At 51.1% G+C, this 20,214-nt stretch overlaps 1 protein-coding gene across 1 annotated transcript; it reads right to left on the reverse strand.

Moving 5' to 3' along the window:
* Positions 1-286: 286 nt before the first annotated feature.
* On the reverse strand, positions 287-20,214 carry LOC130124439 (uncharacterized). Its single transcript, XM_056293893.1, has 10 exons — positions 20,180-20,214; positions 17,271-17,342; positions 8,127-8,272; positions 7,115-7,176; positions 6,843-7,005; positions 5,133-5,313; positions 4,886-5,059; positions 3,554-3,758; positions 2,509-2,713; positions 287-2,276 (listed from the first exon to the last, which is right to left on the reverse strand). The coding sequence occupies exons 2-10, from the start codon at positions 17,316-17,318 to the stop codon at positions 287-289; spliced, it is 3,174 nt and encodes a 1,057-aa protein (XP_056149868.1). The 5' UTR covers positions 17,319-17,342; positions 20,180-20,214.

The raw sequence follows: 20,214 nt of genomic DNA on the forward strand, positions 1-20,214 counted from the left end.
AAGAATGGGGAGGGAGTCACATTGCTTCACAGTGGGAATAAAGTCATATTTATGAGCGCTGGAAGAGATGTGAGACTGGTCGACAGTAAGAAACTGGCCTACAGAATATATGTGTAAGAGTGCGTCGGCCACTAGGTTGTTTTCAAAACAATTTGGGGATTTTTCCAAGTGTAAGGAATGCACTGAGATTTACCTGGTAGCTACCACAGGACTTCTTTAAAGTGCTATAGAGAAACGGCATGGAAGTCGACAGATAGTAAAGGGGGTAGCAAGAGCGTTAAATTGGCTATGCGGGATGGTGGCCAGGAGAGGTAGCCTGCGACACAGTGACCACACACTCTGTCCCTCCCTGGCCAAGACGCCGCTCCGCACTCCTCAATCCGGTGTAGAGCCTCTCTTCCAGGGACACCGCCAGCTTGTCTGTCACGTTGTTCTGGTCCTGTAGGATGGAGCCTTGGATGGAGGGGGCTTGAGGGAGACTGGGGGGGTCAGAAAGAGCCACGTGGGTGCTTTGTGTGAAGGCAGGGTGGATTTTGGTCGGGGAAACAACTGGTTGAATGGTTTGACTACTGTTGTTGTTTCTGTTGTCGACTCTCGGGTCCATAAAAATGGCCTCTGAGCTCACTGTGCCCAACAGTTGACTAGCTGTGCTTTCACGGGCCGTAAGTTCACTGGCTGTGCCCAGATTTGTAGAGACGGAGCTGTCATGGCCCCCACTGGCTGAACAGTCTCCTAACTTGTTGTCACCTTTGGAGGCTGTGTTGGCAATGTTGTCTGGAGCCTCTGATGTACCTCTCTCACGAGTTGAATCCACATTCTCCGCCCCCTCATTGGCTGCTTTCTCACAACCTGATACCTCACTGGCCTCTTCATCAGCAGCGCTGGCTATGCGGGACAGTGTGCTGTGATACCTGGTGTCCAATGGATAACCGGCGCTGTCTCCCCTGCGTAGAGGCATGAATCTTTGTCTCTCCAAAGAGGGAGAATACCTGCCCGCTGTGCCTGACCCGGGGTCGCTGTATTGCTTGTGTCTCTGCCACTGCTTCCGGAGGTGGACCCTGGAACGGTGCCGGGAGCGCGGTGGCGAATCCTGCTGGTCAAACCGCGGATCATGACGGAGGAACTCGTTGAAGAGAGCGTCTGTCTTCTCGTCAATACTGTAGTCCCGGCGACGTAGGCGGGGGCGATGATGAGGTGAGGGTTGTGATGAGGGCTGATGCTGTTTCAGCAGTGGTGAGGTTGGCTGTGACAGCAGCTGTAATGGGTCTTGACATTTCTGGGGATGAACAAGTTTCAGAAGCTGAGACTGGCCCTGTGGTGGTTTCTCGTCTATTTCAGTGCTGTCTGCCATTTCATCCTCTAGCTCCTCCTGGAGCACCTTGGCCTCAAAACTCTCACACACGGAACCCTTTCTCCCAGAGCTGAAGAACAACCTCCTCTCAGATGCTGTCTTCCCTCGGGAGCCCCCGGGAGCTCCGAACAGCCGCAGCTCCTCAGGGGCTCTGGATGGGGCCTCTATTGAGGCATAGCCGCTGTCCATCTGAAGGAGTTTACGGTTTCCTGCGTCGCCCTCCCCTGCGCCATCCCCACCTGGCACACCTCTCACTCCCCCTTCTAACCTCTCTCCCTCCCCCTCCCCCTCAGGTTCATCATCCAGGTCCTGGGACAGACAGCTAACCAGGCCGGAACGAGCTCCGGCACCCCCTAGGGAGGAAATACTGTCAGCATCGCTGCGGATGGATTCCCGATCCGTACTGCTCTGGTCTGAGGAGGCGTATTGCTCCAGAGAGGCTCGCAAGCTCCAGATGTCTCTATACAGAGAGGGAGGCACCTCGGAGCATTCCTGGCGAACCATGAAGCTGAGAGATGACCCAGAGTCAGCCCTTGGCTTGGCCCCAGCTTCCAACACTTCACCAGCTCCTTCGTCCTCTCCCGCCTCATCCTCTTTCATCACTTCTGAAGTCACGTGGTCTAACTTGGCCTCAGGGAATTTATTTTCTCTCAAAGTATTTCCCACTTCTGTGATGCTCCCTTGTTCTTGTGCTTCAAACAAGTCATCTTCTATTTCATCATCTCCTGGTGCCAACCATAACGCTGTATTGACTGTGCCTGACATTGGCTGCTTCTTGGTGTCTGTGACTACTCCTGTCCCGTCTGTCTCCTCTCTTGTGCTTTCCTCTTGCCTCTGGCCAAATACATCATCTGGCGGTGAATGGATGTCCTCTTGCTTTATGCCATTGCTGCCAACTACCTCCACCATGGCCTCGACTTCTAGCCTGCACAAATGGAGAAACAGAAAATATGTCATCCTTATCAGCCAATCAGGAGAATTCTTTGCAAGGTGGTATCTCCATTGGTACCTACTTGCTATCAATCAGTTTGTGCGTCCATGAGGCTTTTAGAAGTGAGGGGGCAGACTCTTTTACAGAGTGTTTTCAAAATATGGTTAGCTCTTGTTAACTTGCCCCCAGGATTGCTTACACCCACACTTTAATTTGAAAGTGTTACCTGCTCAGGAAGGCTGAGGGTGAGGCCGGTGTGGTGGAGTGAGACAAGGAGCCTGCAGAGAGAGACTGAAGACCGTTGGTCTGGATGGAAGTGTGTGGGAAAGGCAGAGTAAAGTCATCTCTCAGAGGCGAGGAGTCATCCTCCATCTGGTCAGTGGTTTCGCTGGCAGCTCTCTGTCTCTGGAATGGCCTTCTCTTGGGAGATCCTGGTATAATCAAAAACATGTGCATACAAACAAACACAATTTGTTGATTTAATTTTTCTTTTAGATGCAGAACACCTCATTGACTCGGCTGGTTTGTTCACAAACTGACACTCGTGTTTAGTTGTACCATCTGCACAGATTTGAGGGGAGATACAGTTCCTCTAAAATAAATGCTGTTGTGTGATGTTAACGATTTTTTGTTTTGTTTTTTTCCCCTATTAACATAATCCTCATTGCTCAGGAAATTGGATGAATATATCTTTTCTGCACCCCCATCACTATTCTCTCTTAACCACTCCCTCGTATTCTATTACTTGGTATTGTCCACGAGGTTTCATTCAAGGTAGGATTTCACTGAAACACCATCGACAGATGCGCAAATAAGAGGTGCTCCATCACCTTTAATTTTGCTTAAACAAATCAGTCTTTTCATTAGACTTTGTGAGTGTTTCAGATGTGTCAGTTTGCTTTTCTGGGTTGTTGGCTAGCTAAAAACTTATCAGACAAGCTAACTTTAGCACTGTTGAACTGGCAAAAAAGCATCTATTTTACAATGTCAGTGCTAAGCATCCAATCAGGATATTAGTTAAATAGCAACATTAGCTACTCAACCGAAAATTTGAAGTCAATGCTAGATCTACATCTAATTGCAAAATTTGGTCTGCTCACAACAAAGTCACACAATAGTTCTGCTTCACATCTATGACACTGTTTCATTGTTTTTTTTAATATTTTTTATTGGTATGCTTTTTATATCCCACATATTCTTTCTGCATGTTTTGCATGTTGTAGGTCAACAAAGCAGATCTTTCTTAACCAAATCAGACAAACATCTCTAACCTTTGGCATCAAGACTAGCAGCCCGATGGCTACTGTCAAATTTCCACTTCCTGAAGTAAGGTCCAGCCCCCTCCAGACTGGCGTGGCGTCGCAGTTTTGAGAAGAAGTGTAGAACTGAAGTCTGTCCTGGAACTGGAGACACCTCTTTCTCGCCTCTAATCCCCCTTTCCCCCTCTCCCTCTCCCCTGTCCCCAACAGCCTCCATCTGTCAGAAGAGATGATGAAAGACAGGGGGAGAAGAGGAAGTGGGAGGTGATGGGGTATAAGTGAAAGGGTTGAAGCAGTGTTGGAGTCGGGATGAATTTTGACAAGCAGAGTCAGAGACCTCAGGGGACAGAAGTTTGTCAGAAGGTTGTCACTTGGTGCCGCTGGTAATTCATGTCACAAAGCATCAGTGGGCTGAGCCTGTGGGAGTCTGTCACATCTCTGCATGTCTATAATAGAATTGGTAAAATCTTCAATCTACAATTGCATTGAAATAATGAGGGAATGTGCATTGTGAAGTAGCTAGTAAGGTTGTAGTACTCGAGTATGGAGTTGGTCTCTAGTCCGTATTTTAAAGGCATTGGTCTCATCTTGGACTTCACAGCATTATAACACAGACTTAACTCGGTCTTGGATAGTGCTGTCTTGTGATGATTTTTCAAGAACAGTCAAGTGCAAGATTTTATTTTTGAAATAAATATCAAACTGCTCCTGAGGAGATCAATAAAGCGCAACTACAGACTACAGTCATGGTATTTAATTTGACTTTGCATAAGCTTTGGCCCCATTGGTCTTGACTCCAACTCGCTATCTTCAAGCCTTGGACTTGACTTGGACTTGATAAGCTTTGGACTCGGACTCACCTCACCCATAGAGTTGGCCTCGCCTTGGATGGCCTTGACTACAAGGCTAGTAGCTGGTGTATCCATGACACACAGCTTAATAAAATATACATTAGAAATTTCAGATAAATATTTTTTCTGTGAGCATATTCCAAAACATTGTAAATTCCAGCCATACCAGAGATGATTTCAAAGTTGAATTACAGAAACTTTGGCAAAATATTCACCAACGCTGGCACATGTAACAGTTGAGCTGCTGACCCATAAAACAAAGGAATTGATTTTTGTCTGAGGAAGAAGATCTCATTGGTTGGCATTGTAATATTTCAAACGTCCATCCATCCATTATCCGAACCGCTTATCCTGCTCTCTCATCTTGTGTCATACATCAGTTTAAAGATCAGAATGCAAGGATCAATAATCCGAGAAAAGCAAACCAAATAAATCCCAACTGAGTACAAGGAACCTTCGTCTCCCCGTCTTTGCTGACGTTTGTGAAACTCACCGTCTGGGAGCGTGTGTGCTGTGATTTCATGGTTGGCGAGGTCTGTCCAGGGGTCTGGTCGAGGACAGTGGAGTGGTGCCGGTCTCCGGGAAGGCCTCCACTAATGCTCTGACCCATCCAGTCCAAGGGCTCGGTGGGCATCCCTCGCTCAGGAGGCTGGGCAGACGAGGGAAACTGTAAAACAACCGATTCGAGCAGGTGGAGAAACATTCAGAGGTTAGTTGTCAGGTCTCAGATGCCGCTTTACCTGGTAGATGGTGAGGGGCGGCGGGGGCGCTGACTTCTCGCTGATGTTGACAGTACTGCTCTCTGTGGACTCGCACTCCATGATGGTGAGGATCTTGAGGGCGGAGGGGGCTTGGGCCAGGTGAAAGTGGGTAAGCCGTGCTTTTTTCAGATGGTGGAAGTCCCCTTCTGTCAGGGTATACCTGACATAGAAGGATAAGGAAAACAATGCGCGCTTTTCTTCAATTACATATCCAGTTTTTAATCATTCTGGTTATGCTTGATAACAAGGACACGGTCTCACAGATGTGATGCACAACTTTTGTGTGACTTTGTTGTCAACAGAACGATACAGGATTATTGTCTTCAATTTTGTCATTGGAAGTATGTCTTGTATTGATTGTGCATTTTCAACTGAGTAGCTAATATTGCATATTATTTGGATAATATCTTGATTGGATTTTTAATGTTGACATTGTAAAATAGATGTGTTTTCCCCCCTTCAGCATGCTAGAACTGGACGACATCGATATTGTGATATGAGAATTGATATCATCTGGGATTTTAGTTAACGTAATATGGTAATAAAACAAATGTGCCGGTTTTAAAGGCTGTATTACAGTAAAGTGATGCCATTTACTGAACTTATTAAACTGTTATCCGCGTGAAATGAACAACGAATGTCTCTACCTGCTTGTTCATCACATCCTCATTACTAATGATCGTTCCTCGAAAGTGTCTTGTGTGTAAATACTCTTTAAGAAAGCAGCGGGAGTCATCCCCGATACATCGATTTTGATTTTTTTTTTTTTTTAGCTGAATAAGAGTCGTTAAGAGTCTTACTCACATCTCTGACGAGCCGTTTTAATGAAACCCTACTTCAAATGAAACCACATGGGCAGTGCCAAGAGAGAGAATTCAAGGGAGAGGCTCAGACAGAATAGTGGTGGGGCTGCAAAAAAAAATGTTTTTTTGCCAATTTTCTTACCAATGACCGTTATAATGTTAATTTAAATATGTAAGTCTTTAACATCTTTATGTACCCCCCCTTTTTTCTCCCCAGTTGTAACTATCCAATTACCCCACTCATTCGCTGCTGCACCCCCCCCCCCCCCTGCCGATCCGGGAAGGGCTACAGACTACCACATGCTTTCTCTGATACACGTGGAGTCGCCAGCCGCTTCTTTCACCTGACAGTGAGGAGTTTCACCAGGGGGACGTAGTGCGTGGGGCTATTCCCCCCAGTTCCCCCTTCCCCCTGAACAGGGGCCCCAACCGACCAGAGGAGGCGCTAGTGCAGCGACCAGGACACATACCCACATCCGGCTTCCCACCCGCAGACACGACCAATTGTGTCTGTAGGGACGCCCGAGCAAGCCGGAGATAACACAGGGGTTCGAACTGGCGAGCCCTGTGGTGGTAGACAACAGAATAGACCGCTACGCTACCCGGATGCCCTATCTTTATGTACTTTTTGAAGCACTCACTCACAAAGATATTTGGAGGGGTCGCGACCCCCCCCCCATCCTCGAAACTGTACACACATGCTATAAACGTGAGACTATCAAATTCAGCCAGCGAATGAGTGAGTTTGAAACCAGGTTCATGAGGTGCGTCACATCCGAAATAAATGAGCCCGTTCCCGAGTCCACATAGATTACAGGTGCCTAATGCTGCACCAAACATGGCGGCTCATGCGTCTGGTCCAGGGGGCCGGCAGCGTCCTCTGTACCTGCGCCCCTTGTCCTGCGTCGTCCTGTCCTGTTCGTAGAGGGCAGATTCATTGAAGGAGACGCGGCGGCCGGTCGAGCCCGTAGAGACGAACCGCTCCGTCTCTCCATCGTGGCAGCTCGACGCAGAGAGCGCGTCTGACTCATCCAGACGGATAGTAATCTCTGAATGACGAAGAGGAAGGAGAAAGATGCGAGACAAGGGAATCGGTGACTGTGGTGAAAACCAGGAGTGCATGGCGGGAAAGCAAGAGTTGACCTAAACGGGTCTCACCTTGAGTGGGCTGGGAGTCGTCCACATAGGTGGTGTTGGTCTTCTCAAGGTCATCGCTGGCTCTGTTCGCAGAGGAAAGAGCGGTAGAGAAGAAGAAAAGTGTGTTTTACCTGCTTCCTACAAAGTCATTTAAACGAACATCACATATTTTCGGAGACCCTCGTGGACTTCATTCATTCCCAAGCCCCTAACCCTAACCATCAAAACTACATGGCTGACCTTATCCATTACCTTTACCCTAACCATATCCTAATCCTAATCCTAACTACTACTACTACTTTCGGCTGCTCCCGTTAGGGGTCGCCACAGCGGATCATCCCCTTCCATCTCTTCCTGTCCTCTGCATCTTTCTCTCATAAACCTCCTCTTTGGCCTCCCTCTTTTCCTCTTCCCTGGCAGCTCCATATTCAGCATCCTTCTCCCAATATACCCAGCATCTCTCCTCCACACAAGTCCAAACCATCTCACTCTCGCCTAATGGCTAGTGGCTAGTGGCTAATCCTAATTCAAACTCTAACCCTAAAGTCAATCCCTAACCCTAAATCAGTCCCTTGAAGAAGTGAGGCACGGCTAAAATGTCCTGACTTTGCAAAAGTGTCCTTGCTCTTATGGCTAAAAACTCAGAACTGGTCCTCACAAATATTGCTGAGCAAACACACACACACACACACACACACACACACACACACACACACACTAAACGTGGTGCAGGTACATGAGGGAAAACCTGAACAGCTCTGCCTTCCTAACACCACATGCGTTCACCAGCCTTTCAGACTCTCAACAGCCCCACAAATGACATGTTGGGTCTGAAACATCAATCAAACATAAGCACGAGAGCCAAGTTCCCTCTAATATAGTCACATTCATGACAGCCAAATCCTACGATCCGGTTCTGTAATCATCGTTGTTGGGACACCACTGTGCTCTGTAATCCCTACATGCATGCAGGGTAGATGTTTGTGGTGGTGGTGGGGGGTACTGTTTTTTTGGGGGGGGGGTCTCCTCCTACCTGGAGTAGCGTCGTCTGCCCACGCAGCAGCGATGGCAGAAGAGGAGCAGCAGGGAGAGCAGGACCAGCGTTCCCCCGGCGAACACACACAGCAGCACCAGCAGCAGGACGTAGTTCTCCACCCGGCCCGCAGGCACAGGCACATCCTGTGGGTGGGAGGCGGGTGGGGTGGGGGCACGGGGGGGCACCCCGTCCAAAAGAACAGATTCAGAGCTCTGATGGGTTTGATTACGTGCCAAGCCGAGTGGTATTTTCAGCACAGCTTAACAATGAGTAGGTGTAAAGGGTGATTAATAAACGAGTAGCAGGGCCCTCGTAAGCGCTTCTGACGCGCTCGCTTACGTCAGCAGTAACATGTGTCACTTTGTTCACGGCTCGGAATGACTGTCCGGTGCTTTTCTTTCTCTAAACTCTTAAAAGGGGGGGAAAAAAATCACAATTTTCAACATTATCTGTATTTATATGGCGCATGGACAACACTCCATTAGCAGCCATGATGCTGAGCAGACTTCTGTGTCTGTGAAATGTTGCTGAAATTGTGCAGAAAACTGTCCGCCGATGACGTCACTGGAGGACGGTCTTAACGTGAACGCTACACGTACTTCCTGGTTGAATGAATGAATCCCCCGCCCCTTTTTTTCTCCCCAATTGTACCCGGCCAATTACCCCACCCTTCCGAGCCGTCCCGGTCGCTGCTCCACCCCCTCTGCCGATCCGGGGAGGGCTGCATGCCTCCTCCCATATATGTGGAGTCGCCAGCCGCTTCTTTTCACCTGACAGTGAGGAGTTTCACCAAGGGGACTTAGCGCGTGGGAGGATCACGCTATTCCCCCCCCAGTACCCCCTCCCCGAACAAGCGCCTCGACCGACCAGAGGAGGCGCTAGTGCAGCGACCAGGACACATACCCACATCCGGCTTCTCACCCGCAAACACAGCCAATTGGTGTCTGTAGGGACGCCCGACCAAGCCGGAGGTAACGCGGGGATTCAGACCGGCGATCCCCGTGTTGGTAGGCAGCGGAACAGACCGCCACGCCCCCCGGACGCCCCTGAATGAGTTTACTTAATGAATGGAGTGCGCATAACACTGCACTGCAGACACTCCGCACAGTAAAATCGCGGAGGATAAAAACATAATAAACCCCGGAGCTTATTTCCACTGCGGTCCTCTGCAGCTCGCAGCTACCTCTGCTGAGCTACATAGAAATGTTCTACGTTGCACGAGGAAAGAAAGGAAGTTAAAAAAATGTCAGTAACGCCACTGCATACAGGGCTCGTGGCGAATGCCCCTGAAGATGACGATTCAGATGGTCCGCCAGTGACGACACTGACAGACACTTTTCTGCAGTGTCGGTGGCGTTTCAGACACACTCAGACGACTGCTCAGCAACATGGCCGCTAAAGGAGGGTGAGGAAGAAATTAAGGGTCCACACTCATGTTCTTTTTTTTCTATTTGATAAGACATTCAGAGTGTGATGGGATGGTAATGTAGTGTTACCCCTTCAACAGTTAGATAGTTAGATAGATAGATAGATAGATAGATAGATAGATAGATAGATAGATAGATAGATAGATAGATAGATAGATAGATAGATAGATAGATAGATAGATAGATAGATAGATAGATAGATAGATAGATAGATAGATAGATAGATAGATAGATAGATAGATGTAGAGATAGGGGAGAGAGAATAGATAGATGGGGAGAGAGGATAGATAGAGAGGGAAGAGAGAGGATAGATAGATGGGGAGAGAGAGAGGACAGATAGATAGATAGATAGATAGATAGATAGATAGATAGATAGATAGATAGATAGATAGATAGATAGATAGATAGATAGATAGATAGATAGATACCAGATTTGGGACTTAGTTTCTAAAGCTAACCTTCAGGCTTGCGATGCTTTTATTAGCAGTCATTTAAAGATTAGAAGACGGTTATTAATATTTTATAGCATCTGCTGATGTATTTGCTAAGCAAGGTAATGCAAGTTATGTCAGTGTTGGAACAACACGATGACGTCACTGAAACGCCGCCATTGATTCTGCGCTGGTAGCAGAGATCAGATGTGTAATAACAGAGGACGTCTCCTTCTCCCGCAGCCATGTGTGTCTCTGGGAGAGAGAGGATGGCATCCGCTGTGCAGGCCGGGGCATCTCGACTACATTAGTCTGGCCGGAAAAGTAAATGATCGCTCTCCCACTGGAGTTAGAAGCAATGAGTAATGTCTTTTTTTCACATTACACTGTCAGCTAAGTACTGTAATATTTATTAAGGAATTAAATCAACAGCGCAAGTCGCTGTAAGCCCCCCTATCTCCTCACAACGATTCTCACTCGCTCGCATACTGACATATTCATACACACAACACGCCTTCACGAGTATTAACACGCACACGCACACACGCGCGCACACACACGCAACACCCTCTCTGCTGTTGTCCCTCTGATTAATATTCTCAGTCTCGGCTAAGGGAGCGCGGGGATGCTAATCGAAACGTCAATGAGACCCTTAATTCAATTTCCCTGCTCCCCTTCAATGAGGGGGAAATGAGGCCTTCGCGAGCTAAAAATGGAAATCAGAGGAGAAGGCGAGAGGAAGAAGATAAAAGGGGGGAGGGAGGGAGGGGTGACGTCATGAGGATGCACACACACACTAACACACACACACTAACACACGCACACACACACACAACCTGCGTACCACTTTTCGGTTTCAGACAGGAGCCGAGTAGTGATGAGACAGGGTAGTAATAGTTTCACCGCCAAACACGTGGAACAGAATATTCATCGAACACAATAATCGTGATGATAATGACACAGGATCGGGAAATGTTGATGGTTTACTGTGACGGGAACCACAGAGCACATCCGGGTCACGGGGAAGTCCCCGCAGAGACGGGCGGGCGTGTGGAATATTCACTACCTTCACACAGCCAGTCAACAGATCATGAGCCTGAACACAGGTGATGCAGGCCTGAATCAAAGAGCTGAAACTGGGCCACACAGACAGACAGACAGACAGACAGGAAGGAAGGAGGAGGTATATGAGAAAAGAGAGAGAGCAGAGGAGGGAGGTGAGAAAAACAGCTGACCAGTCTGTTCTGCTTTTCCCAGCAAATGGTCTTGCAGAGGTAATTTCGGCGCTCAGAAGCAGCGCAGGGCACGCGGCAGCGCTGCGGGGCGGGGCGGGGCGGGCGGATACAATGAAGGACCCGAAGCAGCGGCGGGCAGCGTGTTAAGGCGGGCGGCGTTAAGTGGACAAGACAATTCGCCTCGCGTTCTCTCTGTTCAAGACACCATTCAAAGGCTTCTAAAGGACGAGGGACACGTCATCAAGCTGAGCTTTCGAAACCACATGATGACGACGCTAAACATGGTACCACAGGGACCCGGTGACCCCGGAAATAATGAACACACCTGCCGGGGGCCTGTTCTACATCCGGCCCCAGCAACACTGCTAAAATAGACAAGTAATAACAACAACCGCAACAACAACAATAATAAGAAGAAGAATATAAAACTATGATAAAAAAATAATAAAAATAAATTACAATTTCTAAAAATATATAATAAGTAATAACAATAATAAGTAGCAATAATAATAATGATATAATAATGATATTGTGGTGGACACGTATTGGGGACAGAATTCAACCCAGGAACTAAGGGTTAAGTCATGGTTGCCCTGGCAGGTTAACGCAGGGTTAAGTTATGGTTGTCCAGCCAGTTTTCTGGTTATTCTTGCCACCTCCGCTCAGTCGAGCAGTGGTTTGGTTGTCTCTCTGATTTACCGTGGATTAAAGAAAGTTGCCTACACGGCTAAAGTGTGAACCTACGGTCTTCTCCGTTCCTTCGGCTCTACACTGGTGACCCCGACGTCGGTTTTCGGATAAGTTTTCTGAAACCACACACATTATGGCTACGAACGCCGTTGCAATTAAACTGCCGGAGTTTTGGGAGTCTTCCGCGGCTACATGGTTCGCGCAGGCTGAGGCACAGTTCGCGCTCAGAGACATAACAGCAGACGAGACCAGGTACTACTACGTAGTGGCAGCGCTGGGGGGCGCTACGGCTTCCAGGATAAGCGGTTTCATAACCAACCCACCGGCCGATGGTAAATACGCCGCACTTAAACATCTCCTCCTTGAAACTTTTGAACTGTCAACAACGGAGAGAGCACGTCGCCTCTTCGCAATTCAGGGCTTGGGAGATGGCAAACCATCGGAGCTAATGAGCAGGATGTTAAACCTACTGGGTCAAGAAAAGCCATGTTTCCTGTTTATGGAGCTGTTTCTGCGCAACATGCCGCCCCACGTCCAGACTGCGCTCGCTAACTCCACCATCACTGATCCCCGTGAGCTGGCAAAGGAGGCTGACCGATTCTTCGTCGCTACACAACGTTCCTCCCATGCCGGGGTGCTGGCTCCTACCTTCACTGGCCCCCCGCCGACATCGCGGGCGTGGCCCGACGGTGGCGCCACAGCATCAGACCGCTACAAGCCCTCTGGACTCTGTATGTACCACGCTCGATTTGGTGCGAAAGCTAAACGGTGCCGTTCCCCCTGCAACTACAGGCCGACGGGAAACGAGAGGGCCAACACTCAGTAGTGGCCATGAGTGTTGGCGATACGAGCAGGCTACTCTTCATCCTCGACACCATCTCCGGTCGGCGATTTCTTTGTGACACGGGCGCACAGAGAAGCGTGCTCCCTGCTACTGACGTCGACATCATGGGCGGGGAGCGGGGCCCCCAGTTGGCGACGGCTGACGGCAGCCCTATCCACACCTACGGCGTGCGGTCTGTAGAACTGTGTTTTGGTGGACAACGTTTCACGTGGGAGTTCGTCATGGCCAATGTAACGCTTCCCCTCCTCGGAGCTGATTTTTTGTGCGCTTACGGTTTGCTAGTGGACATTCAGAACAGCCGTCTGGTCGATGCCTTAACCTTCTCCTCCTTCGCATGTACGCGGAGGGAAGCGGCCTATGCAGGTCTAGCCAACTCTCTCTCAGAGGCAGACAAGTTCACCCGCCTCCTCGCTGAGTTCCCTGACCTCACCCAGCCTACCTTCTCTGCACCCACCGCTAAGCATGGGGTGGAGCATCACATTGCTACGAAGGGGCCCCCGGTCTACGCCAGAGCCAGGCGTCTCGACCCCGCCAAACTCGCCATTGCCAAGTCTGAGTTCGAGCACCTGGAACGCATGGGGATCATCCGCCGCTCTGACAGCCCGTGGGCGTCCCCACTCCACATCGTCGCTAAGCCTGATGGAGGTTGGCGCCCATGCGGGGACTACCGCCGACTAAATGACGCCACCACGCCCGACCGCTATCCTGTCCCGCATATCCAGGACTTTTCTGCAAACCTGTCTGGTAAATGCGTCTTCTCAAAAGTCGACCTGGTCCGTGGTTATCATCAAGTTCCCGTGCACCCCTCAGACATCCCCAAGACAGCGGTGACTACCCCATTCGGCCTATTTGAATTCCTACGAATGCCATTTGGACTCAAAAACGCGGCCCAGTCCTTTCAGCGGCTGATGGATTCAGTGCTCCGTGGCCTTCCTTTCCTCTTCGTCTATTTGGACGACATACTCATCGCCAGCGCCTCCGAGGAAGAACACCTGTCCCATCTTCATGCCCTCTTCACACGCCTCAGCCAGCATGGGCTGATCGTCAACCCGGCGAAGTGCCGGTTCGGGCTGACAGCCATTGATTTCCTCGGGCATCGCATCACTGGGGACGGGGCAGTCCCCCTGCCCTCAAAGGTGGAAGCGGTGGCGGCCTTTCCGCGCCCCCAAACAGCTCGTGCGCTCAGGGAGTTCATCGGGATGGTGACATTCTACCACCGCTTCATTCCTCGAGCCGCCTTTATCATCCGGCCTCTGTACGAGGCGCTGAAAGGCATGTCCCCCAACCAGGCGGTCGACTGGACAGCAGAGCGGGACCGTGCGTTCACCGAGACTAAAGCTGCGCTCTCCCAGGCTACCCTGCTAGCGCATCCTTCACCTACAGCGCCTATTTCCATAACCACGGATGCATCGGACTATGCTGTTGGTGCGGTTCACGAACAGTGGGTGGGGGGGGCTTGGCAGCCTTTGGCCTTTTTCAGTCGCCAGCTTACACCCCGAGAGCGCAAGTATAGTACTTTTGACAGGGAACTCCTCGGTCTCTGGCTCGCTGTCCGGCATTTCCGTTTCCTGCTAGAGGGCCGCGAGTTTACTGCATACGTGGACCACAAGCCCCTCACGTTTGCCATGTCCAAGACGGCCGAGCCATGGTCCGCTCGCCAGCAGCGACAACTCTCCTACATTTCGGAATTCACTACCGACATCCAGCACGTCGCTGGTAAGTCTAACCAGGTAGCTGACTGCCTCTCTAGGGCAGTGATTGGAGCGGTCCACCTAGGCCTTGACTATGCACAGATGGCCGCTGACCAGGCCACGGACCCGAGCATCCTCCGTCTCCGGGCCTCCGACACGGGGCTCCGCCTGCAGGACGTTCCTTTCAGCGACACAGGTGCCACCCTCCTGTGTGACGTCTCCACAGGACAGCCCAGGCCCATCGTCCCGCACAGCTGGAGACGCCCCGTATTTGAAGCTGTGCACGGCCTCTCTCATCCAGGCGGTAAGCCATCCGTGCGCCTGACCTCTGCTAAGTTTGTGTGGGAGGGACTTAAGAGAGACGTGAAAGCGTGGGCCGACTCGTGTGTTGCCTGTCAGCGGGCTAAGATACACCGCCACATTAAGGCGCCCCTGGAACGCTTCGCAGTGCCGGAGAGACGATTTGACCATGTCCACGTCGACCTGGTTGGTCCCCTACCCCCCTCCCATGGGTTCACCTACCTCTTCACTGTGGTGGACAGGACTACGCGCTGGCCTGAAGCTGTTCCCCTGGCATCCACGACGTCTGCTGATGTGGCCCGGGCTTTTATTGGGTCGTGGGTCTCACGTTTCGGTACGCCTTCCGACCTTTCATCTGACCGCGGGCCACAGTTTACCTCAGAGCTATGGAGTGCTGTGGGTGAGGCTCTGGGCGTCAAGCTTCATCGCACTACCGCCTACCACCCTCAGGCGAACGGCCTATGTGAGCGCTTCCACCGGTCCATGAAGGCTGCGCTTCGGGCTACTCTCAAGGACTGCAACTGGGTCGACAAGCTCCCATGGGTCATGCTGGGCCTGCGGACCGCCCCGAAGGAAGACCTACAAGCCTCCTCTGCGGAGCTGCTGTACGGCACGCCGCTGCGAGTCCCAGGCGATTTCATGCCCAATGCAACGCGTCCCTGGTCAGCTGTGGACCAACGAGCCTCCTTGCTGGACGGGGTAAGAGCTTTCACACCCGTCCCTACCGCCCAACACGGCGCGCCGGTGTCCCAGGTGCCCCCAGGTCTGCAGTCAGCGGACTACGTGTTCATCCGTCACGACGCACACCGCCCCCCTCTGCAACCCCCTTATGACGGCCCCTTCCGCGTCCTGGAACGGGGAACTAAGCACCTGGTGGTGGATTTTGGGGGCACGGCCGAGCATGTTTCAGTGGACCGAGTTAAACCCGCACACCTGGACTTGACGCAGCCGTTGGAGTTAGCCCAACCTCCTCGTCGCGGTCGTCCCCCGGCTCCGCCTCCTCCCCCCGTGGAGGCCCGAGCTGCCTCTTCTGCTCCTCAGGCCGACCTCCACAGGCCCGCGTCAATGCCTCCCACAGACACTCCGGCCCCTGTTATCCGGAGCCGCCGCGGACGGCCTGTCGTCCCCCCGCGCCTGCCTGACTTCGATTACTAGGGCGAATTCTGGGGGGGCTCATGTGGTGGACACGTATTGGGGATAGAATTCAACCCAGGAACTAAGGGTTAAGTCATGGTTGCCCTGGCAGGTTAACGCAGGGTTAAGTTATGGTTGTCCAGCCAGTTTTCTGATTATTCTTGCCACCTCCGCTCAGTCGAGCTGTGGTTTGGTTGTCTCTCTGATTTACCGTGGCTTAAAGAAAGTTGCCTACACGGCTAAAGTGTGAACCTACGGTCTTCTCCGTTCCTTCGGCTCTACAATATAATAATAATAGTAAGTAATAGGCTCCACTATCCCCGCCACCCTGAGAGCAGGATAAGCGGTTTGGATAATGGATGGATGATATTAATAATAATATTTAATAATAATAATAAAGTAATAATCCACATTCATTTTCCCTGCATGCTGTTGTGGCTGGCCTGCATGTAGTTGAAGCCTTTAGTCTTATGCTGAGTCCTTAGGGCTCACCCAGGTCAACTAGGTGAGCAACAAGGAGGGAGGCCGTGTGTGTGTGCGTGTGTGTGTATGTGCGTGTGTGTGCGTGTGCGTGCGTGTGTGTGCGTTGCACAGGTCACCGTTTACTGTAAGAGTAATGGCTCCGAATGGAGTCGGGCGCACAAAACATACGACAGCATCTTTAAGTACACACACCTTCAAGTGTGCACAAGTGCACCCAAACACGCATGCTGTCGTGTTTTCAGAAAATCTGCGGCTTAATGAAATCTGCTGTTTCCACAAGCTCAGCCAAGCAGGAGGAACAATGCAATCAATCAGCACAACCACTTGCCAGCCTTCGGGCAATATTGCCAAAACGTGGTTGCGTCAACTCCGTCCTGTTCTCCTTCAGCCCGGGGGGCCTGAACTGTCCCATATCCATGGCTGCTGGGTCAGATGGCTCTCCCTGCCCAAAGGCCGGCCAGCTGGCAGCTAAATGAAACACAGAGCCCACATTCTCAGCTCTTCGGTGTGTCAAATCAGGTTTGGATGCGTACTGGGCGTCTCCGTCTCTACACGCCCCCCCCCCCCCCGACAAACAGCGGGGCGGTGTTTCATTTTCATCACACATGAACGGGCCGTCCTCCTCCTGCGCTGCTGCTTTGCTTCATTTTGCAGCGTCGACCGCCGACATCTGCGCCTGGCCGGCTTTGATGGAAACGGCTCAGTGTGTTGCCGGCTACCCGTCGGGGCCCTGCATGTTGTCCGTAGTGTTGTGTGCAAAGTACAAGAAGCATGAACTAGCGGCCATGCCGTAAAGGTGTGGAGAGTGTACGTCTGTGGGTTGGTCGGAGAGAAAGGAAGACTGAGAGGAAGAGGAAGAGAGAGAGAGAGAGAGAGTGAGAGATCGGGGAGAGGCGGTGTACTCACAGTGGAGTTCTCCGTCAGACTTGTCAGCATGGGCAAGTCATTGCTCATGGTCCAGGTCAGCTTGAGTGAACCCTGCAGGGGTGGGTGGGGGGGGGTGAGGAATGAGGAGAGAAGGTGAGGAGCAGAGAAAGCAGAACAGGTTCGTGCAGAGTTGTTGCTTCTTGAGACAAGTGGCATTTTAGAGCAGAAAAACTCAAAAGGCTTCAGGGCCCTTTGACCCCAGCTTTGTTGCATGGCGACCACTTTTGACCTCGTGGCATCGGTCAGGCTTGGAGAGAGACACGTGTGCCCCCCCCCCTGCAGCCATGCAAATCTGCAGTTTAAGAGGAGCGTGTTGTCTAAACTCAGTGCTAACGCTTACCAAGCATGAGTGGCGTGTAAAATTGATGCTGTTTTTTTTTAAATCTGTAACCGTCCTCAGCAGCTGCCTCCTCCTTCCGGTGTCCGGCGAGATGGATTAAACTCTGACGCGTCTCGTGGATCTATTGACCGCCCGTGTCAGTGGCGCTATATGACACGACAACGATCATTCCCATCGAGTTATTCACGATGCAGCCTTCTGTATAATCTCCCCAGATGGGGGGGGGGAGCTTTACCATGTTTGTGTGCTTATGTTTGCATGTGTGTGTGTTTGCATGTGTGTGTGTGTGTGTGTGTGTGTTTGTGTGTAGCCGTGTTGTGCAAGCATGTGAGCGGGGGAGAAAAGGAGATGCGTGGTATACGAGACAGGGAGAATGACAGAAAAGCTGACAGAACATAATGTCTCACGCAGTACCCGGCTTGTGTAACCCCTGCCCATGATTGGATTCCTTACACATGCTTGTGATAGTGCCTCACATTCCCGCACCATGTGAGAGCCGCCATGTTTTATGTAACACCTCATACACACCAACCGCTCCGTGTAACAATCATCTACCTCATTCACACAAGACGGGACAAAGACTGGCAAGGACGCAGTCGTCAGCAACAGCCCTTCTAAAATGGGGATACATAGTCACGCATGCAGACGCGTGTGTGCCCGCGCGCGCGCGCGCACACACGCACTCACACCCTTGTGCGTAACACCCATGGTCTGTTCTGGTGATGCTGAACACATGCTCAGGGTCAGTGAGTTATGGATGAAGAGGGGCAGCCGTGTGTATCTGTGCGTGTGCGTGTGCGTGCGTGTGTAGGGCTTGCGTCCTAAGGGTTTACCTATCTTCCAGTTAGACCTTACGTTTCCAAGAAGAACCGCAGAACAGTTATTTGTTTTACTCATATGGCGCTATATATATATATATATATATATATATATATATATGTGTGTGTGTGTGTGTGTGTGTGTGTGTGTGTGTGTGTGTGTGTGTGTGTGTGTGCAGCACTGCTTGCAGAACACAGAGCCCAGCTGCCTGTGTAAGGTACAGTGTGCGATCCTGTTCTGTTACCGAAGTGCTTGGCTTACTAGCGGCGTGTCACAGCCTCCTTTGGGATGAGGTAATCCGATGGAGACCACAGAAGACACCAGCTGTCTCTTATGTGCTGATACAATAACACTTCAAATTTAGATTACACTCATTGCCCCCCCTCCCCCTCCAAAAATATCCAGAATAACAAAACATTTAGTCTAAAAAGCGGTTAAGGTAATAGTTGGATGGATGGGTGGAGTGAAAGAAATCTGTCAGTGATGAGCCCCTCTCACTTATTCAGTGCTGATTACTTATGTATAAATGTTGTCACTGGGCTTGTGGATCTCTTAAGACCCGAGAACTCTCATAAAGTTGCATAAGAAGGCGTGAGACCGTCGGCAGGCTTCACTTCATCCTCTCGACTGCGGACGTGCAGCCGTCGCTGGAGTGGCGCGAGGGAGACGCCGCCAACAGAGGCTGCTGAGTCTCAGCACAGCAGCCTCTGCTCTCGTCTCGGCGACTGCCACAATCTGCAGCCACAACCGAACCCGCCGCCCGCTGCCTTTCCCCCTTCTCAAACAGCCGTCCTCGCCGGTGCCGTCGGTGCCGTGAGTCCGAGCGATTTCGTTGCCGTATCTGCGTTGTGGCTGCGCGTCATCGCAAAGCACGAGGCTACCCCGAGCCGCTGTTCACGTTCACAGCAGGAAGTGAGGAAACGGACTCGGAATCAACTCTCCGGTCCAGTCCTGCACGGCAGAGCCTGGGTCTGGCGCTTGGAGGACTGGCTGGGGGGCAACATCTCGAGTCCTCTTGACATGTTTTCCAATCCATTTTCTTTTTTAACAAGTGCTTCTTTTTATATGTATAGTGTGTGTGAGACAAGACTGTCCGTCAACACAGCACCACGCGCCGTGCGTTACCAAGCACAGCACAGACCCCCTGTTCAACTCCAGGCTGTTTACCTACAGTCCGGCGGAGATGTGGGAAGGAGATCACGACAAGCCTGACCCGCGGCCGATAAATGATTATTACCAGACATGCCGCTGCTGAATCTCTGGTCGTAAAGGACCTCCCACCTCCCCACCGGGGCTGCTACGGGATGCTGACTACAGCCAGATGCTGCAGCCGGCGATGCTCATCGGCAGCATCCTTTTGATTAGGACTGTCCCACATTTCAGCATCCGCTGGTCCACAGGGAGCACATTACATCGGCGTAGGAAAGGGGGGGGGGGTAAAAAATGACGGGATCCAATGTTTCGACGTTGCATAATAATATGGAGCAAAATAATAATAATAATAAAAAAGAAAAGTCGTTGCATCTGTCAAAGTTGTCTATCAGGGCGCTTTCTTATCGTCTCAACGAAAGGTTGCCCAGCTTACTTTGCGCGTTAGAATGCACACCCCTTATATAATCAGACGACAACAGATCAAGCATGAGCACGCCCGGCGAGGTCCGGCAGAAAGGAAGGAAAGAAGAAGAATAGGAAGAAGGAGGAGGAGGAGGAGGCAAAACAGCAGACTCACCTAACGGTAGACTCTGTGTGCAGCACTTCGTAGAC

The sequence above is a fragment of the Lampris incognitus genome, chromosome 14 (genome assembly GCF_029633865.1).
Source record: "Lampris incognitus isolate fLamInc1 chromosome 14, fLamInc1.hap2, whole genome shotgun sequence".
NCBI classification, from domain to species: Eukaryota; Metazoa; Chordata; class Actinopteri; order Lampriformes; family Lampridae; genus Lampris; species Lampris incognitus.